The sequence below is a fragment of the Amblyomma maculatum genome, unplaced genomic scaffold, assembly GCF_055883805.1.
Source record: "Amblyomma maculatum isolate TAMU_Amacu unplaced genomic scaffold, ASM5588380v1 scaffold_18, whole genome shotgun sequence".
NCBI lineage: Eukaryota > Metazoa > Arthropoda > Arachnida > Ixodida > Ixodidae > Amblyomma > Amblyomma maculatum.
Window position 1 is genome coordinate 6,070,421 of NW_028146743.1, and position 24,555 is coordinate 6,094,975.

Below are 24,555 nucleotides of genomic sequence, written 5' to 3' on the forward strand. Positions count from 1 at the left end.
TATCAGAATTATTAGTACGGTTTAACAAATCGGATATTAACTTTTCTTGTGCATTTTGGGCAGATTTAATTTGTTTAATATCTTCGCGAAGGACGGCAAGGCTAGCTTCTAACCGCGTGATGGCTTCTGTGAGTTCATCAGCATTAACAGGGGGTCCAGGATTTTCCTCAACACCACCGGAGAGTAATAACAGAAATTGACAGAGCAAATCAAAAGCATATGCTTCACAACAGAGGCGAAGAACGTTGGCAAGATCGCGGCATTTCAAGTCGTAGGGGCACGACACCGCGACGAGGAAACTGTCATCGCTTCTTAGTTCTTTACAAAACGGGAGGTAACGAACCTGGCAGGTGAGTACACAGGTGAACATTCTGTGTCTGGCGGTGTCATGCCCCGAGTAGCTGGTGGGTTGCTGGTGATTAAATAGGCTGTGCTGCGGTCCCGTGACAGTTGACGTCGCCGAAGGCCAGGTTTGCCAGGTCGATAGGCAGGAGTGTGCTAGTAGTGGCGGGTGACAGGCGGTGTTACTCTGGGGCAGGAAAATTGTAGATGGCAACGGGCTTGCTCCATGCAAGCAGAGGATTCAGGTAGGTGACAGGCAGTAGACCGAAGGGCACGCAGTTGCCAGGATCCAGTACGTCAGGAACTGGACAGTGAGTACACAGGTGAACATTCTGTGTCTGGCGGTGTCATGACCCCCCCCCCCCACACACACACACAGCTAATGGGAAAATAAAGTCTATTCTCAGTTACTCTAGCTCAGTACATGTCAACATCATACATCCGGTTCAGTTAGCATCCGAAGCGCTTTTCAGTTAATGGGAAAATAGTCTTTCTCAGTTACTCTAGCTCAGTGCATGCCAACATCATACATCCGGCTCAGTTAGCATCCTAAGTGCCTTTCATTTTTGAAATCTTGACTCAAGTTACGTGGCACAACACGCACGCACGCACACACAAACGCACCCGAGCGCGAGCGCGCGTGCATGTGTGTGTGTGTGTGTGTGTGTGTGTGTGTGTGTGTGTGTGTGTGTGTGTGTGTGTGTGTGTGTGTGTGTGTGTGTGTGTGTGTGTGTGTGTGTGTGTGTGTGTGTGTGTGTGTGTGTGTGTGTGTGTGTGTGTGTGTGTGTGTGTGTGTGTGTGTGTGTGTGTGTGTGTGTGTGTGTGTGTGTGCGTGTGTGTGTGTGTGTGTGTGTGTGTGTGTGACTTGTTAACTATTGCGGTATTCGTCCCTGCAGCATAAGGGTCGAGCTATGTGAGATGTAAATTTACCACCTTCACCACATATATCTTCATTCTCCGAGGGCTTCATGTCTCTGTTCAGCATGAATTCGCAGGCTCAACGGCGCAATACCATACTGTCGTACGGGTTAAAAAAATCCCAGAGGGTCGAATTAATACGCAGTCCGCCTCCACAGAGTGCCTTACAGCCCGCAATGCTGCTCTGGCATGTGAAATGGTGTTAACCTGTTGATCAAGCTGCACGTATCTTCGAGCAAGCAGCACAAGAACACATGCCACAGAGAGCAGATTTCGTTTAGCGCTGTAGGCTGTATGACGTTCTCTCCGCTGCCGTCTGTTCGAGTGCTGCCTGTTTAAATATGCCCACTAAAGTTCCTACAATCTGTTCCAGATGTACTTCATGTATTGCAGAGTGCATGAGGGGAAGGTACATAACTGGAACTTCAAGTGCACAAGCACATCTAACTCTGGTTCGAGACAAGTACGTCACGTCTTTACATCTATGTTTTATAGATAAAGACATCTGTGGGATGCCCAAGTACCAGCCCAGGATGGACCAGGCGTCTGTTCTATTCCAGTACCACGCAAGCAGGAACAGGATTCCTTTCCTCAATTTAAACGCAAGTAAGAAGTATGAAATATACGACGAAATAGAATTGTGTAATGTGCATGCCAACTGCATAATGCCGCATTTTGTATTTATTTGTTAATGCTCAAGATCGGCACGTGGCTTGCTCACTTTCTCGTTGTTACGTGAGATGCGACCAGGGCCCGCTTGCACAAAACAATCTTAAGACTGTCTTAGCTAAGTCCAGACTTAACTGGAGTCTAAAGAATAGGCCACTAGCATGGCTGCTTAAGACTGGAGTCAAGACTGGGCTTCAGTCCTGACTTGAATAAGTCGCTTGTTTGATTACTACTCTAGTGCTGTCTTGGCTAAGACATAAGGACGCCAGGTGTCTAAGTAGAGAAATTAGGGAAATACAGGGATGCGCTGGCACTGTCCCTGCTGTAAGATGTACACATTCCGTCAATTTTGCGTTGTGTAAAATCCGTGCCATTGCTTTTTGCGGCTTAAAATTGTGTTACGAGGAAAAATGCCCCAAGTGGTTGCTGAGGCCGTTCTGGGAAGCCACTCTGGTGAACATGAACCCAAAGCGTTCGACGTTCAGAACACGAGCCGTCTTAAATAAGCTTGGTCTTTCTAAAGACACCATTTAAGTCTGGACTTAGCTCGGACTTTATCTTGCAAGCCGGCCCAGGTCTATTTGCAATGATTGCAGCCACGCTCATCTGCTTCTACGTTGTTCAAAATTGACCGCTTTTGGGGCCTTTCTCGAAACTTCAGCTTTAAACAAAGCGCGGCAGAAACAACAGACAATTTGTTCTTCAACAGCCAGTAAGCACATTCTATGGCCACAGTTTAGTTGTTCAGTTCGTGGTGGGCGCAAGCCAGACCCCCAATAATGAATTCATTTTAACACCACCTCTATCTGGTTATCGGTTGTGTGATGGCCTTATCACCACCGCATGAAGTGTGGTGGAGGTGTCGGACTGTCAACCCTTTATGCCCCTGAAGATGGACTCCGGTGCGATGCGCAGTCGAGGTACATATGATCATCGATCCTCGTGAGGTACCGACCCTAATTGTCAGAACCCGTCAATACGACTGGTAACTGCAAGTTTCTTCAAAAGCTAACCAAATATTTTATAACCAGCCAGCGCAAAACTACGGGAAGTCATCCGCGAAATCGTTCGAGAGGATCGATTCACCGAATTCTATCACCGTCGACCCTTCACATTACTAACGAACGTGGTTCAGGAAAAGCTTCAACGGGCTTTGGGTGTCTCTCAAGAGATAACCTAGGCCATAAAACCGCAAGCCATGCCCTATGCCGCTGCAGTACGGTACAAAAGGCGCCCCGCAAGTCCGTACCAGGAGCCCCTTGTGCTGCCCTAAACACAGCCGCCCACCTACCCTCCGATGCTTGGAAACGCCGTGTCAACGGAAGTAGACGTATGGAGGACCCTCGACCAGTGCCGTCCACTCTGGTTTCGCTGCCAAGAAGCCGGCCATATCATTCCCAATGCCCATACAGGCGAACGGGATTTCGAGGCTTCTCCTACAACGCACCTCGACCACAGCCCGGCCAGAGACAGCGCGAAGTCGAAGAGTACGTATACTTGCTTGCATCATCTTGAGCGCACAGCGTAGCGTTCATTCAGGTTATCGTCATCGACATCTGCTCGGTTTCCTTCGATGTGGTGCAACTACGACGCAGCCTCTAGAAAGTCTCCCAGCCCCCATAGAGGAAACTAAAGAAAGGATGTGAGGTTGCCCAAATCGGTTGCGAGCGCGCGGTCACCAGGACCCCTTTTTTTTTAATATTTGTAAATTATGGGTTCCACACAGAGATTTCAAATTTGATACGATTACTCACAAAGACCACCAGTATGGATTTCTTGTATTATAATGTTACCGCAAGTAGCATTTCAGGAGGTCTTTAACAAAGGTGCAACGATTACTTTTCTTGAGGAACGAGCAAACATTTGAGACGTTTTCATCTTCACCGTCCCATCCTCAGAAGGCCTCGCCAACCAAGATCACACACCTTCAGTATCAACTCAGCATTACCCCGGAACAGAGAAGGCCAGATCCACACTCTTCAAAATTACATCGAGTGCTTTTCGTATATTCGATAGATCCAGCACATGCCGACTGCAAAGCTCGTATTGTAACTGAAGAACGCGTCTAGCCTTTCTGCCCAAGCCCCTACCGTGTACAGCCTCTAGAACGCCAAGCCATCCAGAATCAAGTCGAAGAAATATTTCGCGGTGACGTCATCAAGCGATCAAACAGGTCCTGGGCGGCACAGGTTGTACTGGTGAAACAAAGACGATACACCTCTGTTTTCCATCGAAATTTAAGAAAGGTGTCTACCCCCTGCACCGCATCGACGACCCACTGGACCGGCTCTTTAACATCAAGTACTGCTCAATGAAGGACCTCAGCGGCGGCTACTGGTAAATTGAGGCCAATGAAAAAGATCTCAAAACCGCCGCAGGCATCATTCCAGAGGGCCTCTTCAAGTTCAAGGTGATCCGATTTTGTTCCGCACCAGCGACCTTACGGCGAATATTGATATTCGCTACTGGAAGGCCTGAAGTGTCAAGTTTGTCTAGCATATATACTTAGACGACGTCACTGTCTTCTCCTAGAACATTAAACACAATTTGAAAAGGCTTCAGACAGTTGCTGCAGGCAACCAAGTCGTCACGGGCTAACCTTAAAGCGAGAGAAGTTCCACTTCGTCTACGGAGAGCTGCCGTTTCCATTTCATATAATAAGGAAGGCTGCAGTGGCTTTTACCTGCAGAAAACTGCTGTGTTGGGACAGTTTCCGCTACTTGCCGACTAGACATCAGTGCGCACATTCCTTATAGTGCGCTCGTATTACCGACGATCATTTGGCAATAACTTTTCGCCTTTCGCCGAACCTTTGATCCAGCTGCCAAATAGAGACGCTCCATTTAAATGGTAAGCGCCGCACGCCGAAGCCTTCAAAGAAATTATGCCTCGTTTACAGTATCCTGTCTTCGAGCACTTTCACGAATACACCGAGACTGAAATCCATACCGACGAACATCTGTGGACTGGATAATGTAATCGTGTACGCTATCAGTTCTCGGCCGAATGCCGATGTTAATTATTCACGGACCGAGATGCAGTGTCTACCCATTATCTGTACCTCCCCTGCCTCCGCAGATGACCATTCTATGTTTTAGCGATCACCACGCACTGTGCTGACTTTCCACTTTGGAGGACCCCTCCTGTCGCCTTGCTTAATAGAGCATGTGCCTCCAGAATTTCGACATCACGATCGTCTGCAAGTATCGCCGAAACACGCCGATGCAAACCGCCTACCGCGAACCCCTCCCGATCAAGCGCCAAACTAAATAGGTCAATCCCAAGCAATGTAGAAGCAGTTTCGTGTGGCTGCGATCACAAAACCTATAGTCGCATCTCGCGACACAAGCAAAGTGGTAAAGGAGCGTGCTAGCGAATTTTATAATGAACAAACAAATAACTATATCATGACTAGAGAAGGTGTTCACTAGCTGTGCATGCGCTGAAAATTGTTTAATAGGGATGTTTTGTCTCAACGTTAAGGACACTGAGTACCTGTGCAAGCACAACAAAATCTGTTGCGCAATGGCGGTTCACCGTAAATTGACGACAGTGCGTCTTTGCCGAATGGCTCAAGTCAAACTAAGTATGGTCTAAAAAGTCGCAAAAAATATAGGTTGCATGGTTAGCCCAAAAAATGGTTTCACCGTAGTCTCCTGACATTGTTCTTTCATGCGAAGTCCATTTGTGTATCCAAAAGAAGGGGGGTGGGGGGGGGGGGGACAAGAGGTTTGTGCGTGCCTTTTTAAAGGAAATGAAAATTTATTTATTTATTTATTTATTTATTTATTTATTTATTTATTTATTTATTTATTTATTTATTTATTTATTTATTTATTTATTTATTTATTTATTTATTTATACATACTGCAGCCTCGATGAGATGAGGCTATGGCAGGAATGGGCAAACAAAGCAAACTGTACCAAGCAAATACAAACATTATATATATATATATATATATATATATATATATATATATATATATATATATATATATATATATATATATATATGAAGGAAGGAAGCCAACAGTCGGCGAGGCCAAGGAAAGCGTTGGGGATGGTACTTTATGTTTTTTTTTTTTTTTCTGGCAGTCTTGAAACCATAGGTAGCCTGAGAGGGTTCTAGCACAGCTTTCGCCCTCGCTCTTGATCACGTTCTACGTGACTCTGGCGGTAACAAAAGACGTTCTACGTCCGCCGCTATGGCTGAGGGTGGCGCTGGTGAACACTCTCAAGGTTCGTATACAGACAACATAAATACCCAAGAAAGTAGCAGGGGCGACAGCGGCCGATGTAGCTCAGTTGGAAGAGCACCGGACGCGTTATTCGGAGGTCGTGGGTTCGGTTCCCACCATCGGCACGTTGTTTTTTCTTCTACTTTGTGTTTAATTATCTTTCCCCTAAACACTACATTTCTAATTTCTGTGATTATCCAAGTAAAAAATTACGTAAATAAAAAAAAAACATAAAGTACCATCCCCAACGCTTTCCTTGGCCTCGCCGACTGTTGGCTTCTTTCCTTCATGTATTATAACGAGCACCCTCATTTCCCCTTATTTGATCTGCTTATATATATATATATATATATATATATATATATATATATATATATATATATATATATATATATATATATATATATATATATATATATATATATATATATATATATATATCACATATATCCATACATATATACACACATACACATATACATACATGTATATAAAAAGGCATTAGGAAGCAATGGCTGTCAAGAATTGTTCAATTGGAAGCGAGCGGACGTGTCCAGGCAGCGAATTCCAGAGTTCAATGGTCAGAGGAAAGAAGCTATGTTTGAATGTCTCAGTGCGGGAAAAGAAAGGGATGAGATTTAGGCTATGGGAACTTCTAGTTATGGAAGGCTTGCTAATGTTCAAATAATTATTTAGTGATGGAAGGCGCTGAGAGTGAACCAGTATGTGCAAAAACTTCAAACATTCTATTTGACGGCGAGATGATAGGGCTGTGAGACCTAAATCTGTATTATGGGAAGAAGGGGAAAAATCGCGGCCTTAGTTGTGAAAGATGAAGCGTACTGATTTATTTTGAACTGATTCTAATTTTTTGATATCGGATTTCTTATAAGAGTTCCATACGATACAGGCATAATCAAGAATGGGGCGGATAAGTGTTTTATATGTGAGCAGTTTGGTATCCTTTGGGGCTTTACGCAGTGTACAATGGAGGTATCAGAGACGTTAAAAAGCTTTATTACATATGATGTCAATGTGTTTAGACCATGAGATGTCATGAGAGAAATGAAGGCCGAGGTATTTATACTCGGTGACTCGTTCTAAATCCTGACCGTGAAAACTGTAGGTGAAATGTGAAGGAGATGGGCATCTAGAAAAGGACATGGAAACAGTTTTAGAGAAATTAATATTCATTTGCCATTCCTTGCACCATTTACAAAAATTAGAAAATGAGTCGTTAAGTATTTCATGGTCAAGTGGTGTATTAATCTCGTGATATAAGATGCAGTCATCAGCGTAAAGACGAATTTTTACAGATACACAACATGGAAGGTCGTTAACATGTAATAAGAAAAGAAGCGGGCCTAAAACGGAACCTTGCGGAACGCCGGATGAAACACTAACAGGAGTGGAAATAGATCAATTAAAGTATACAGACTGCGAACGCTGATTTAAGAAACTGGATATCCAACCAACCAGGGAAGGGTTTTTCAGAACAGAGTTAAGTTTGTGTAGGAGTTTAGGGTGTGGGACAGTGTCGAAAGCTTTGGATAAATCAACAAAAATGCTGTCGACCTGTCTACCTAGATCTAATGACTGAGAAATGTCGTGCGCAAATTCAATTAGTTGGGTAGTGGTGCTCAGGCCTTGACGGAAACCATGCTGGTAAATGTTTAGGATGTTGTGGGTTTCAAGAAATTCAATGATATGTTTGAAAATAACATGTTCGAGTAACTTGCATGAATGGGCTGTTAAGGAGATAGGTCTGTAGTTCTGCAGTAGTTGAGTACTACCAGATTTGAACAATGGAATGACCTTGGCAAGCTTCCAGGAGTGGGGAACAGTGCTGGTGGTAAGAGCCACAGCTAAAAGAAGGAACGATAGAGTTATCCAGTGTGAATACAGAATGAAAATAGGAATTAAAAGCAGAAGCAATTGTTAGTGAATCTGCAACAGGAACGCCGTTACCTATAAAACTGTTGCAAGTACTGTTAATGGGTAGTATCGATTTCCAGCATTTGCGAGGGTTCGTTTTCATTAATTTTGGCAATGTAACGGAATAGTAAAAATCTTTGGCAGACTTTAACCTGACGCGTAGCTCCTCCTTGGCATCATTGAACTCTGCAATTTTGACAGGATTGCCATTTCTTTTCGACTTACGCAACCTTGCAACACGACGCGATAAATGCAGTAGGTTTCTTGTTGTCCATGGCAAATCTCTATTTTTCTTTTTTGTTTTCAGCGGAACAAAGTGATTAATGCATGTTTTAACAATATGTTCAAAAAACCCCACAACAGCATCAACATCACTGGTCAGAGATAATTCTTCAAACATTCTTCAAAAATATGTTCAGTGTGAAAACAATATTTTATTTAATGCAGCGTTATTTGTACGTAACTTGTAACTCTTTTCCGTGGGCACTTACGGTACATTTTTCGCAAAAATAGAAACCCGCAGAATGAAACCTTTTTAAAGAAAAGGCGTGAATTGGCAAAACCGGGAGGTTTAAAGCAATGAAATTCCGCAATGTAGAGTTTCATGTAAAACGTGCCTAACATGAAGAGAAAAAGGTAACGGAGATTCATTCCTTAAAATTTCGAAATTTTCATTCTAGCTATGCTTCTCGCACAAAGAGGAGACATTTTGCATATTGAGTATTGGTGGCATCACGCGAAGTGGCTGTCGCGGGTGAACAAGGTGCACATTCTGCCGTCTCTTGTGGGACACGCACCGCACATGTTGTATATTCTGGTTGTAACCAGCATTTCTGTGATTTCTAGCCAGTATTTAGTTTTTCGTACCATCGAAAGCCTCATATGATGCCCTCAGGTGAACATTATTTTCTTTCCTTCAGGAAAGTACAGAGTTTTGGAAAGGTATCTCAAGGCAAACTAAAGCACTGTGAAATTTCTTGAAAAAGCCGGCGATAGTTGGTTGTAACGTCTGAGACGTTTGGCACGGTTCGACTTGGGCTTAAACGCTCTGAAGAACGATGCGAACGAAAAATACAAACAATGCGAATATGCACGCGATACGCTTGCGTCTCCTATAGAAATGCATTCATGTCGACTGCATGAAGATGAAGTCCGTGTATCGTGTGGGCAGTACAACAATGCGGCACTGTCGCTTCGCTAGTGCAGATCACCAGCCGGCAGCACTCGCAAACGTACGCGGCGGTGGCTTCCTGCCAAATTGGCGAGGGATTTTGTGCCGACAACACTTTCGTCTGCAATCTACGAGCGATATGGTGCTTACGATGATCAAGTTCTGCACACAAAAGCATGATACGGGTATCAGATAGGCAAATTTAGTTCCATTTCGGGCAAATGCACTTCGCATTATGAAAAGACATTGTGGCGACACGGCGCTACACTGGCAAGAAAACCACCATTCATAATGTACTTTTTTCCTCAGCAACGTACAGCGCATGCGCTTTTCCTCTTCCGCGATGTTTCCAAGGCGAAGCCGCTGCGGCTGTCTTGCACGACAGGCGTTCCATTGGGCAAAGACACGGCGAACCTGCTTCTAGTAAGGCTGTGACAGGGTGCGGAACGATAAATTAGGTGCAGTGTTAGCATCTCCTAATCCCGTGCAGTGGAGACATGACCTGCGCCCTCGAGTATAGGATTAAACGGATTAAATGCAGCGATGACGGAGTACTACCCACCAAGTATGCCACAGACGATGGACGCGCATTTGCTTTGGCTAGACAATGCCGACCCTGCTCTGAAGTAGTATTCCCCCCAAAAAAGATCACACCCTTATTCTGCAGAAATATTCGTCGCACTGGAAAGCTTACTGTGCGCGTGCACAGTGTGAAAAGTGTTCCGAGTGCGTGGAGTGAGTTCCCCATCCCACTACGGGACGAGTGCGTGCATTTGCAGTCATCGCGTGTCACTCATCGAGTATGACATTAAATTTGTTTCTGAGACAGATTTGTTTCTGATACGCTCATCATTTTTAAGTGAAAGCTATACAATACGGCTGCGCATGAGTGCGGTTAGGCTTGCACAGTTTCGAGGGTATGGTTTCTTTAGCACTGTAATTATACGACAGTGTTTTCAGCCTTATGTAAAACATAAATTTTGGCATTTTCAAAACCCATTTGGGCACCGGAAAGAAAATCTTTTATATTATTTCCCTTTTCCAAAAGAAATAGATCGTCTTTGTATCCACACTATCACCAGGCCCTATTACTTCTCGCCAAATAAGCACCCCGAAAAGATGGAAGCCAGATGACTAGGAACTTATGAGTTTCAGCCTTTACCGAAGAGCAAAGTTGCAAGGCTAACAACGGCGGGCATACCTTTGGTCCCGTCTATTAACGAGTGGCACTCACTTCCTTCTAGTATCGCTTTTATTCCTGAAGCATCATCTTTTCAAGCAGCGCTTCTATCACAGTTGAATTCACAAACCTAATCTGATGTGCATTTTACCTTTCTAGCTCTTCAATTTATCGCCTTCGTTACGTGCTCCATTGCGTTCCCTGAAAAGTTGCCCTGTTCCATGTTCCACAACTTCTGACTGCGATATTTTTATCTTTTTTTTTTAAGTACTGCATTTTCCTGTTTTGTTATATGTACATTTTTATTTTTTTAAATCTCTGAAAACCGACTCCGGTCGCCTGCATAGTTCATGGTTTTTTGTGTGCCTATTTCTGCTTACAACTTTTTGTTTGCTCTTATTGTAAATTATTTGTGTTTATTTGATGGATCCCTTCCCCCCATGTAATGCCCGCAAGGGCCCTTAGAATATTTGAAATAAATAAATTAATCCGCAGTCAATTGTGCGAGGTTAAATTTACCCTCTGCTGCGATATGTGACAGGTGCGCAGTACCTTTCAAATTCAAAAGCAAAAAAGAAATAATTTATAAACGCCTTGCATGTATAGGAATGTGTGGCCGCGCTATTCGCTGTGCCATTGCGTTCAACACAGCCTCGCATCGAAGCACCAGCAGAAGATCCTGGAGGCGGTGTTGGTGGTGCTGTTTCGCGTCATCTGCCTTCGAAAATTAAACATTCGCAAATGGCACTTTATTATAGCAAGGAGGAAGTCTGTGGTCATCCTTCAGTATTGTATGGGTATTTTCAGGAGACGTTGCTGTTTTTCTTGTCTGTATAGACAGGCCTCATTGGAGACGCATCACTGGCCGCATTGTGGACGGAATCCCTGCCCACTACGGCGCCCATCCGTGGTTGGTGGACATACGGCTGCGAGACCTCTCAGGAGAAACCATGCACTGGTGTGGAGGTGCCATTCTGTCTCCAGACTTTATCCTCAGTGCCGCCCACTGCTTCAAGTGCGTACGCTTTGGTGTACCATCCGAGTACGTAGTCTCAACTTAATGACGCGACGTAGCCATCTTCTTCCTCTCGTTCTACCTGAACATTTATTTCTGAAATACGAAAAGTGCCTCAAGGTTTGCGAAAACAGTCACACAGTTCGCAGCATATTAAAAAAAAAACAATATGGGGGTCACTTAAGGTCCGCCTTTAAGAGCATGAAGCGATAGCATAAATGGCTCCCGTCATCGGCTCCCCTCAAGGTTTCACGTTCGCGTACAGTACAATCCACTCTTAAAGGGAACATGAGGCAGCGTTGTTGCCGCGCTTGACAAAACACTCCCGAGAGAGCCAGCGAAAAATGATTTAGCGAGGTGCATGCGAAGTAAGCACAGCTGACTGCTCTTTCCGAATATGCACTTGGTGTCATTCATTCTTGCCAGTGGTCGACGGCAGTGCTTTGCAAAGTGTCTGTGCCACACGATCTCATGTTCCCTTTAACAGAGTACTGTACTGTACATATAGTTTCACCTCGTTTAATTATCGATCCCTTAACTTGTGCCCCTAATATCTCACATATTCTTATTAGCATACAGTGGAAAGCAACCACGTTATCCAGTTACCGGTTGTAAGCGACCACCCGACATAAAGCCCCGCTGTAACCAACCCGTACGAGGGAGCCTGTGTGGCCTAGGAGTAGCATTCCTCAGTCGGCACCCAGGAGCGCTGGAAGGTTGATTCTCCCACCTCGAGTGAGCAAGCAGAGGTGGCAGCTCCCTCTGTGTGGCAGTATGTGGTATCGCTACGTCACAGAACCCATCGACCTATCAGAGCTCGCGCCATGCCGCCTTCCAGGTATACCAGCTCCATGTTCGTGATTTTCCGCTCGCAACGTCAACGCCGGATTTTCCGCAGAGCGGGGACTTTAACGCGGTCGCATTAATACACACGAAATAAACGAAACTCGAAGAACTAAACAAGCGCGCGGCACCTGGTGAGGCAAAATGTCAATGTATAGGTACTAAAGAGACGTCAGTGAACAAGTGTTTGAATATTGTCACCAACACACGTAGCAAGCAGCACAACAACCGAGCTGGCCCTTTTTAATCAAGCGAAAACTCGAGAGAGACGAGGATGACGCTTAGCCACGTGCCAAGACATTCGGCCACTTGGTGGCGCCAGAAGATGGTCAGCGGTGTGGCATTGCCCCCCTTCCAAGGGGCATCGACCCGATGCCGCAAGCGTAGGGGAATAGTCGAAAAGCGGGGCAAGTTATACGGGAAAGCCTCTGGCTCTGGTTTGGACCCTGAAATGGTTTAACGATTGTAATATGGCTTCAACGTGAACTATTTCAGATTTCGGCTGCCGAGAGAAGCGTACAGTGCCTTGTGGTAGCACCTCGTAGTTCACCGCGCTGAGGCGGCGGAGCACCTCGTAAGGTCCAAAGTATCGCCGCAGAAGCTTTTCAGAGCGCCCTCGCAGTCGTATTGGGCTCCATATCCAGACTTGGTCGCCGGGCGTGTAAGTCACCTCTCGGTGTCGCAGGTTGTAGCGCTGGGCGTCGTGTACTTGTTGGTGCCGAATGCGCTGTCGGGCAAGCTGGCGTGCAGCTTCTGCGTCACGAATAAATTGGTCAGCCCCCACGACAGTGGAGGGAGCAGAATCTGGAAGAAGCATGGCATCCAGCATAGTCAAGGGTTCGCGTCCATGAACCAAATGAAATGGAGGGAAGCGTGTTGTTTCCTGGAGTGCAGTGTTGTATGCGAATGTGATGTACGGCAGAATTCGGTCCCAGTTCCCATGATCATCGTCTACATACATAGAAATCATATCGGCAATTGTCTTGTTAAGCCCCTCAGTCAGTCCATTAGTTTGAGGATGATAGGCTGTTGTCTTGCGGTGGGTGGTGCCGCTGAGTCGAAGTACCTCACTCGCGAGTGCCGACGTAAACGAGGATCCTCTGTCAGTTAAGACGACTGTTGGCGCACCATGACGGAGTACAATGCTGTGAATGAAGAAATGCGCAACTTCATCTGCGGTACCACGGGGAATGGCCTTGGTCTCACAGTATATGGCAACCGCTATATACCTGTTACCCATGGAGGACTTCGGAAATGGGCCCAGTAAGTCCATGCCGACCTGTTGAAATGGGAATTTCGGGGGATCGACAGGCTGTAAGAGCCGAGCTGGTTTAATGGGTAGTGTTTTCCGCCGCTGGCACTCACGGCAGGTACGGACGTAGCGGTGCACAATGGCAGCTAGCCTGGGCCAGTAGTACTTTCGGCGTATCCGTGCCAATGTGCGAGAAAACCCGAGATGGCCGGAAGAAAGGTCATCGTGGCACGCACGAAGAACTTCGTCATGTAGCGTTGTGGGTACTACAAGCAGATAAGCAGTTTCTGTTGGACCGTAGTTCTTCTTGTAGAGCACACCATCACGCAGGCAAAATGACGACAGTCCGCGCCTGAAGAGCTGAGGAGGAGATGACACGGTTCCTTCGAGGTATTCAACGAGGGGCAAAAGTTCAGAGTCAGCCCGCTGCTTTCGGGATAAGGTGGACGTCGCGATAACACCGAGGAAAACGGAATCGTCGTCGGAGCCGTCCGCGTGGCAGGTAGTAGGGGCGCGGGACAGACAGTCAGCATCACTGTGTTTCTTGCCGGACTTGTGCACGATTGCAACGTCAAATTCTTGCAACCGAAGGCTCCATCGAGCAAGCCGACCCGATGGATCTTTCAGGTTTGCCAGCCAACACAGAGAGTGATGATCGCTCACGACACGAAACGGACGACCGTACAAATACGGACGAAATTTCATGACTGCCCACACAACAGCGAGGCACTCCTTTTCGGTAGTTGAATAATTAACTTCGGAACGGGACAAAGTGCGACTGGCGTAAGCAATGACACGTTCTGCACCGTCCTGCCACTGAACAAGGACCGCGCCGAGGCCAACGTTACTGGCATCCGTGTGCAGTTCCGTGTCGGCCTCTTCGTCGAAGTGGCCAAGTATTGGCGTACATTGGAGACGGGACTTGAGTTCCGTGAAAGCGTTTTCCTGGTCGGGGCCCCAAAAGAACGGCTCGGCGTCATTTGTCAGGCGGGTCAGAGGCTCAGCGATCTTGGAGAAATTGTTAACAAAGCGACGATAGTATGCGCAGAGGCCGAGAAATCGACGCAAGCTTCGTTTATCCGCTGGTTTGGGGAATGAAGAGACAGCGGCCGTCTTCTCTGAGTCTGGGCTAACACCTCGAGCGCTGACAATGTGGCCGAGAAATTTCAGCTCGTTAAAAGCAAAATGGCATTTTTCGGGTTTTAGAGAGAGACCGGCAGATCGGATGGCCTCGAAGACAGCGCGCAAACGTTTCAGGTGCTCGTCAAACGTGTCCGAGAAAATCACAACGTCGTCGAGATATACGAGGCATGACTGCCACTTCAGACCAGAGAGTACAGTGTCCATCATTCGCTGAAATGTGGCAGGGGCCGAACACAGGCCAAACGGGAGCACTTTAAATTCATACAAACCGTCCGGCGTAATAAAAGCGGTCTTCTCACGGTCTCGCTCGTCAACCTCTATTTGCCAATATCCACTGCGGAGGTCAAGGGACGAAAAGTAAGTGGCATGGCGAAGGCGATCGAGGGAATCGTCTATGCGTGGCAGGGGTACACATCCTTTTTCGTGGCGTTGTTGAGGCGTCTGTAATCCACGCAAAACCTCAAGGTTCCATCCTTCTTTGCGACGAGGACAACAGGCGAAGACCAGGGGCTCGTCGACGGTTGAATAAAGTCGTCCTGGAGCATTTCTGTTACTTGGCGGCGGATGGCATCACGTTCTTTTGAAGACACCCGGTAAGGACGCTGACATAGTGGACGTTGGTCATCGGCAACTATAATTCGGTGCTTCGTTAGTGGCGTCTGTCGGACCTTGGAGGTTGATGCAAAACAATCTCGGAACGAATTGACGAGATTTTCTATGCAGCGTTTCTCACTGGGCGAGAGGTGCGGGTTCACATCAGTCTGAATGGCTGTAGGCGTCGCATTGTCGGGGTCTGACGTGTTGGTTAAAGCGTACTGGCCTGTACATTCTCCAAGTTCTTCAAAATAAGCGACCACCGTGTTCGCCGTCAAATGTTGGGGTTCACATGTGAAGTTTGTCACTAGCACGTTGGCTTGGCCACGGACAAGTTCGACAAGGCCCCGAACTACACAAACTTGTCGAGTTAGAAGCAGTGACATGTTAGCTTCAGCAATGCCACTCGTGCCGGTGCTATGATCACATTCGACTGTGACAAACTTGCTCGCACGCAGAGGGATCGTTATGTGGTTGTCACAGACGCGCAACATCGTTTTCCGGAAGTCCATGTTGCTATCAACGGCTCGCTTGGTTGAAAACGATACCATGAGCTGCTCCCGAAGGTCTATAACCGCACCATACTCTTGAAGAAAATCCATGCCGAGAACAAGATCTTTGCAGCACTCTTGTAATACGGCAAATGTGCCAGTGAAAGTAAAACCGCAGATCTCTATGCGGCAAGTACACGTGCCAATCGGCGTCATTACATGACCACCGGCAGTACGCATCATTGGCCCAGACCAAGGCGTCAGAACCTTACGGAGTGCCGTGGCTAGCTGGCTGCTCATGACGGAGAAATCGGCGCCGGTATCCACAAGTGCGGTCACATCACAACTGTCGGCGGTTACAAAAATTTCCCCGGAAACAATGCGTTCGCAGCACTTCGGTAAGTTCATTGGATCGGGTCGTCGCCGCTCGGGCCGTAGCGTCAAATCGTCGGGTGGAGGCTGTTTAATCTGAAACGTAGCGGCGGCCCCACCCCCGGAGGTCGCCGTGTTTAGTTTTCCCGGTGAGGGGGCGTGCCTCTGAATTGCCCAGAGGAAGAGTACCGACTGGGTGAAGCAAAACGCTTCGGAGATGTCGATCGCGACCGCCGTTGTGGTGACGTTGGCTGCATCTCGTTAGCAGCCAGGTACTCCTCAATCTCCTGTGGTCTTTCGCCATAGCGGGGTCGAGGCGCGTTTGGTGGAAATCCTCTCAAGCCTATTCTCCGGTATGGGCAATTGCGAAGAATGTGACCAGGTTCGCCGCAGTGATAACAGAGCGGCCGTCTGTTGGGCGTGCGCCACAAGTGCGCCTTGCTGATAGCGGGACGCTGGTATTGCTGTGGCTCGACGGGGCGCAGATCTTGTTGCTGCTCGACGGGGCGCATGTAGCGAGGAGGTGGTCCGACAACGGGACGGAATGGATTTGGCTCGGGAGCAGGTCGACGTAAGACATCACTATAAGTCATGATGCATGGCTCCGGTTGTGGTGCTGGTGGTGGTGGTGGCTGCACCGCTCACCGAATTTCATCACGGATGACGTCCACGGTAGAATAATTATTTGCAGAGGGAGCATTCAAGTGGATGTTTTGCAGCTCTTCGCGGACAATGCTCCTCACAAGCTCCCGCAATGCCTCGTCGCTGGCTGCTGGCACGGACGCGCAGCAGGGTGTGGCCGCTACGCTTGCCTGGCGGCCGTATTGGGTACTCCGTTCCTGCAGGGAACGTTCCATGCTGGTAGCTTCTCTCGCGAAATCTGCGACAGTTCTTGGGGGGTCGCGAATCAGGCCAGCGAACAACTGCTCCTTCACCCCGCGCATGAGGTGCCGTACCTTCGTTGCCTCAGGCATGGTAGGGTCGGCCCGATTGAAAAGCCGCGTCATGTCCTCGACAAACATGGCCACACTCTCATTTGACTGTTGAGACCTTGAACGAATTGTAATCTCTGCATTTTCTTTGCGTGCACTCGAGCTGAATGTTGTAAGTAACTCGCGGCGAAAGGCTGCCCAGTTGACAAAGGACGCCTCGTGGTTCTCGAACCACGTCTTGGCCGAGCCTTACAGCGCGAAGTACACATTCATTAGCTTCCGCTCGTCGTCCCATTGGTTAAATGCAGCCACACGGTCAAAACTGGCCAACCAGTCTTCCACATCCTCTAACCGGTCACCATGAAATGATGGCGGTGATTGCGGCGCGAGAAGGACGAACGGTGGGGCGTTGCTGGAAGGCTGGCTTGTCTGGCTGCTCGTCGTGGATGTCATGGTTCGTAGCGGGGTGAACAGCGGTTCAAACTCAGGTTGTAGGCCTCGCAAGCGACGGCTGGCTTTATGGACAGGAGTCGCGTCCACGCGTTGATGAGCAGCGTCACTGACGTCTTCGGGGGCAACGTACATGGGATCTACCCAGCACCTCCACCAAATGTCACCAACACACGTAGCAAGCAGCACAACAACCGAGCTGGCCTTTTTTAATCAAGCGAAAACTCGAGAGAGACGAGGATGACGCTTAGCCACGTGCCAAGACATTCGGCCACTTGGTGGCGCCAGAAGATGGTCAGCGGTGTGGCAATATGGCAATCATGGCTGTATTTTACTGAGTAATCTATACATGACACACAGTTAGAAATACCAGTCGTACACCGGAGTTTTCTGCTATTTACAAAATGCGAGGATAGTCAAAGTTAGCAGTGACGCCATCGGCGTTTGCATTGACTTTCTCGTGGCATATAGTAAAGAGATCGCTTGCGCTTTTCATGACTTTGACTTCAGTAAGTTGGCTTGACCAGTAGCCCATGTAGTCAGACAAAGTTATGGGTTCAGTCACCTCATAAATATGCCAAACTATACGTCCCTCGAATTTATTTGGCTTCCTCAGTTCAATTAAAATCTCAGTTCACACAGGAAACGACAGTAGTGTGCCTTGTTGTTTAGCGCCCTGTACGCGTCTACCATTTCGCGATTACTCGTGAATTTAGAATGGTATACAGTGTTGTACTTAATTCCATACCTTATAGCTAGTTTACTTTGCCGCGGCTGAAGTGTGGACGATAGAACAGAAGACTTTCACGTCAGTGCTTGACGCAGAAGCCTGCTGTTAGCCTTTATTTTCTCACGCTAAAACATAGCAGTGCTCCTCATTGCCCACAACGAACTTTCTAATTGTTTTTGTTGTATTTACAGTATGATCGCATTAGGTGTTATTTTCATTAATAGAGCTTTAGTATCGGTTTAGAAAAAATTCTACCAAAATCGGGTAAATCTAATTTTCACACCAAAAAAATTCTAATAATAATTGAATTGCTGGTATTGTCTAAATTATTTGCGAGGCATTTCATTAAATTCTGATGTCGAATTTCCCTAATATATGAAGCATATCAAAAAATAGCTTGGGTATACCTCCGGCTTGCGTTGGTAATAATCTTTCGCGTATTTCTCAGTTTACGTTTTGGTAGAAGTGGCTCATTTCGAAAAAGAAAAAAAAAACTTCATATTTCATTGTGTCATCGTGCCGTCCTATTCTTTCGCCTTGCCATCGCGCAAATAATTTTCAGTCAAGTGCACAAACAATTCGAGCTAACGCTGTGACACACGCGTGATGCTGAATTTTCATGCTCAGGTTGAATCGAATGTTTATTTAAACAAAAAACAGAAAGAACGAACGCAAATACGACCATAGCTGTTCATTCCACGCCTGTGGTGTGTGCTACCATGCCAATCACAAGTAGGAAAACGCGGTGCCAGTAAATCTAGGGAAAGCGCATCTAGTTTGCACGGTATCGACCATTTCAAATACCCTGTGGATCCAACTGGTTTTCTATGGCCTATAGGAGATGATGGGTGTAAGCATAGGAAGCGTTTCGTAGGTCAGGTCTCAAAGCGGAGAGGAAAAGTCGGCCATAATATTCACCACTTTCGCGCAAAATCTGTAGAGATTCTCTGGTTTTCTCGAAATCGCAAGTTTGAAATGTTCCGATCGTGTTACGAGATGTTCGCTACCGACATCTAGCAGCTAGGTGACACCATTCGTTGATGTTCAACAAGGCTGAGTATGCAAGGGCTATATCGTATGAAAATGAAAGGGAAGCCGTTACAGTGCATGGATACCATCTGATATATTACTGGAACGAAGCAACAGTAGTGCGCGCCATGAATAGTCCTTGACTAAGTCCGGAAGTGAGCGATGGTTGCAGCTTAAATATCGTTTTGTTGCCATAAGTTCTGCTGTCTATTTAGTTTATTATTCTATCTTTTTCTCCTCGTGCGACAGGTTCTCCCCAAATGTGTCACAGCTGGTCGTGCGCGTCGGACAGTACAAGCTGTACTCGCCTGATCCGTATGAACTGGAATTCCAAGTGGAGGCCTTACGCCTGCACGAGAAATTTAATCCAGGTAAGCGAGCTAGCATGGCTCGTGCTACCACACGGGGTAAAGGGAGCTCACTGAGCAAGCAGCTCTCACTCTTAGCCGATATATCACGGCGGCCGCGTTTCTTGCTTCTTTAGTCTATGCCAGTTCGCAGTAGGTCAGTATATGTTGGGTAATTTGTACCAAATTTCCGTTTTAATCAGCATTAAAGTAAAACCAGTTTTCAGAGCATGGCACAAAGTAACGGGGCGTTGGCGATTACAAACTTAAATAAGGCCACAAGAAAAAAATTCCTCTAAATAAAATTGGTGATGCTCTACTTAATATATTTTTTGTTGTTGCTGTTGTTGTTGTTTAGCTTCCAACACTGATTGCAGAGAAAAAGGCCGCAGCTCTGGCCTATAACCCTTGCGCTGACAAATTTGCTTTTTCTCTCCCTTTCTTGCGAAATGCTGTTCGAAATCAACCGGTGAACGGAACAGACAACTTCTACAACGACATCAGCCTGCTGAAAATTCGAACCACGGAAACGCACAGGATACTATTCAACGAATTCGTCAAGCCTGTGTGCCTACCAACAAGGCAAGACACCTACATCGGCGGTAGCTACTGCATCATTGCCGGCTGGGGAAAGACGTTCACGACTCAACGCCGGCAACCACGTAAGAAAATTAAGCGGGTCCTAAGATGCGAAGGGTTTCCAGACTTCGCCACTGCATTTTCTGCCACCTGCACCTCTTTCTGGCTACCTTTCACACCCGCTCAGTCAGTCTAATAACCCGCCGCCTATCTGCTGTATAATGTGTTGTACAACCTTAAAACTGCTGTGCGGCTTCCAGCTTATCGCACAGCATACAAAGGTTGTCTAGCTAGATTTACCCGTCGTTGACTCGGGAATCAGCGCCTAATTCTGTCGGCGTCACTGCTGTGAACATAAGTATGCGCGGCGAGAGAGCTGTAGAAATGTACACGAAACCTTTAGCTTTCTTGACGCAGGTTTCCTTGAGGAGCGATGCAAAAAACGTAGAAAAAGCGGGGAGGTGGTGGACTACGAATTTCCTGTAGGTCGTTTATGGAATGTTACAGATTCCTAAAATTGATGTGCGCAAAGTTTTGCAAATGTGAACTGGAAACTATGGTTACTGAGCAAAAGTGAATAATCACTGTTTTCACTTTCGCTCGTAAAAACTCGTAAGCTATCATTGTCCATGCTGGAACACTGCGCGCAACGAAATAGGCATACACAGAGGAACGAAGAACAGTACAGAAGCGCAGAAGCAATTGAAGAATATTCAATGAATATAGAAATAACACAAAAAGAACCGAAAAAGAGGGTTCATTCGCAAAAGGCCGGAGTAAAAAAGGCGCAAAAGACAAAAGTTACTTCAAGAATGTTTTCACCTACTCATCGTTCAAGTAAAAGTTGATGAAAGTCTTTTGTAAATCATTTCTTTTCCGTTTTTTTTTGTCGCTTTCTATAAATTTACTCTTCAGTGCGGAACAAACTTAATTGCATCTGCGCTTGTGCGCTGCTTCTTCGTGCGTCTGTGTATGTCTGTTTTGTTGTTCGTAGTGTTTCAGCATGGAACTGTTACTTTGCTTCCCCATAAAGCATTTGTATTCTTATTACACTTCATTAATATGCAGGGCAAGCGGGTTACCGCCACATCTGAAGCTCTTCTGAAAAAAAAAAACAGGGCACGATTACCGGTCCCGAACGCGACAGTTCAGCTTCATATAGCACAGGGTGCACCGTTTTGCCTCTCAGTCTTTTAGAAGGGAAGGGAGGACTTTCAGAAATGGGGATTAGATTGAGGAGGGTGGCAATTATTTGTGTCAATTGCCCTGGGTTAATCTTCTCTGTTTCGAGAATTCTCGAACACTCAAGAATTCTTTCTAAGGAAGCATCCCCCCCCCCTCCCTTTTCAAGAAAAAAAGCGTCGGTGGCGAAACTGCGCAAAACCTCAGAAACAACCATAAATCCGCCCTTGCACCTACGCCATCAAACATAGGTAAAGCAGCAAGCGCAGCGAAAGAATTCTCCCGAAATTGTACGGCCATTTTAAAGCTCTAATCCTATTAGTTATTGTGAAATTTCACTTCTTTTCTTCTTTTGCCTGCTGCTAATTCATCTAGGGCTACACCCAAAGTTTGAGGTCGACCGCGCGTTGTCTTTCGTTGCACCCTCAGGCTCAGCAGTGCTTCAAACAGCTGCAGTGCCCCTGTACCAACCAGGCGAATGCGAGCAGCCCTGGGTGTACGGAAACAGGATCCAGCGCGGCATGTTCTGCGCGGGCCACATCCAGGGTGGAATGGACGCCTGCCACGGAGACAGCGGTGGGCCACTCATCTGCAGGTCCATCACTGGTGAGCGAGGCGGGCGCGCGAACACCGTACTGCTTCTTGTCTCGCAACGTGCCGAGAGAGAGAGAGAGAGAGAGAAGAACATGCAGCCCAAGCCCTTCTTTTATGACTTACTGGTGCATTCTCGACAAATTCAAGGATTTCCAGCCCGATGATTTGAAGCAGGGGCATTTTGGAACCAGCAAATACCTAGCGTATTTCAGGCATGCGTTAAGCATCTTCGCGTCCTTCGGAGTTCGTTGAAGTTGTACTTGCGGTGTGCGAAGAAAGGCTCCCCCTTCGAGCATTTCTGCCGAATACAGCCTCATGCTGTAGCTATCATATCGAAGGGCATGCACAAGTGGTCCATGGTGAAAACTTCGCAGCACAATAGGGACGAAGACAGAAGCGTCTTCGCCTCTTTTGTGCTGCGAATTTTTCACCTGCAAATTTTTCACCTTTGACTACAACCAACTGGCCCAAACCACCGTACTTTCACACAAGCGGTGTAGCTTTTTATTAAATTTTCTGCCAAGAACTTTCATTGCAATGCCCCCGTCGGCCCCGCTTTCTGCAGGTCGATACGCAGTCTTCGGCATCATCAGCTGGGGAGAGCAGTGCGGCCTGCCTAACCGTCCTGGCGTGTACGTCAAGGTGCAAGACTACCTTGAGTGGATCACCAGAACAGCAGAGGAGCTTCGAGGGTAGTTTTATGGTATAATAGACCGGCACTTCCAGTATCTGGTTAGCGATTGCAGCACTGCAGCGGGTGTGCCAAGGATATGCCGCAGTACTGCGTCACGCTGATCCTCGAAGGCTAGTCGATAAACGTAGACACATTAAGCTTCTGAGCCACTCATGCACAAAGCCTTCAACAATCCTTTTCTGTAGAGCAATGGTCGACATTTTCTCGTCTGAGGCTTCGTGGTGGCCGTCACTCGATCTAGTCGTTTTGTGGCAGAATATAAGCATATGGAATATAACCCTTTCGTTTTATCCTTTGCAAGATGGCTCAACAACGTATTGTATCCCCCAACGAAGAAATAAAACTTTAATACGACGCTGTTCAATTTGTTGAAGGTTCGCAGTTCGAAGTTAGAACAATTAGAACAATCAAAATCGATACTCGCAGTTCCGAAGCTCACGAGAAATTGCGAATAAAAAAAATGATTCTTGCCCACAAATGTCGCCTTTGAAGAAAACTGGTACTACAATATATCCATGTGTACTTCACTTGATTGATCAAAGCGATAAAAGTGTCTTTTTATCTGGGCATATGCAATGAGCTTGCGTGACTCTACGTGTAACGAAAGCGCATGCGCGGAACGCTTCTTATCTCGCCGCGTGTTGCGGGAGTACGCACGTTGAAAACCACAGCGTGCGCACCCTGCGTGACATATACTTTGGCGGATAAAATTTGCAAGAGATATGGTAAATCATGCGGCGAAATAATTGCAATAAAGCTGCACAAATGAAGTATGTGTTTCTGTAAAGTTTGTTATAGCACGAACTGCCATTTGTTTGCGGAAATAATGAGCGCATAACGCAGCATTTTATTTCCCACACAAAAATAAATATTCCCTTTCAGTAAATTACGTTCTGTTACAAATCACGCAAATACTCGGATTATGGAATATTTTGCTGAATAATCAGACTTGTAGCCGAATTTCGGTTAAAAATATCGAATTTCAAAAAAAGATATAAAACCTTAAAATGAAAGGCCCTATAATAATTCGATCGATGCTGAGGCTCGACACACATGGCCGCCGTTCGGCGACATTTTTTTTTTTCTCTGATTGGTTCTCAGAACAGTCACGTGCTTCAAATTTGTGGCGCGAAATTTCGATGTCGAAATGGCTTTTCGCGGTGAGGTAAAAATGACGTGAGCGTAAAAACAAATTTTTAGCTGTGGCATTCATGATGCATGGAGGGTATGTATAAGTAATTGTAGAGGGAAAACAGAGGTATATATGATAGAAAGGGAAGCACTTACGCTTGTATTACGAATGGGCTGAAATGAACTGCCCATTGCCAATAGCCGACTCCTGAAATCTGATTGGCCGATGTTATGTGGCGAGAAATACGTCATGCATAAGCATTTAATTATGACGTCAAAATGACGTTTCATTACGCAAAGGATGTTCTGCCATTGCTGTAAATAACCAAAGTTGGGCGCCGCATTTCGAACCACTTGAGGCGGCCGCGAAAAACAACATGGCGAATTCGACTTGCAGTGTAAGCGGCTCTTAGCTCCCCGCAGTTTGGTAGACAATTTGGTGGGTGGTGAAGTGGGCTGACACATCTTGTTGTAATTGCAGAAAGCACTTAAACGACGTCATAAGGGACATTTTGAGCTGCGTCATCTTTTAGAGGATTAATAATGAAGACGCAGATTTACAGCCGCACGAGGGTCGTAGCTACCCTCCCGTTGCAAATGCTTTGCTCTCATAGAGAAACCATCGATCCGCGCAGTCGTTGCCAAGCGCAGCAATGCGGCCCGCTAACTCAAGCGGTTGATCTGCGCGAGACGAGGCATTTCAGAGAGCAACAGAAGGGGAAGT

At 46.7% G+C, this 24,555-nt stretch overlaps 1 protein-coding gene across 1 annotated transcript in view; it reads left to right on the forward strand.

The window, feature by feature from the left end:
- LOC146171816 (neurotrypsin-like) overlaps nt 1-23,236 on the forward strand; it is a 79,122-nt gene extending 55,886 nt beyond the window's left edge. The window contains exons 21-26 of the mRNA XM_084586353.1: nt 1,756-1,866; nt 11,291-11,468; nt 19,554-19,675; nt 20,134-20,313; nt 21,842-22,018; nt 22,572-23,236. Of these exons, the coding sequence (XP_084442479.1) occupies nt 1,756-1,866; nt 11,291-11,468; nt 19,554-19,675; nt 20,134-20,313; nt 21,842-22,018; nt 22,572-22,702 (899 nt within the window). The 3' untranslated portion in view covers nt 22,703-23,236. The remainder of the gene's footprint in view (nt 1-1,755; nt 1,867-11,290; nt 11,469-19,553; nt 19,676-20,133; nt 20,314-21,841; nt 22,019-22,571) is intronic.
- The last annotated feature ends 1,319 nt before the right edge of the window (nt 23,237-24,555 follow it).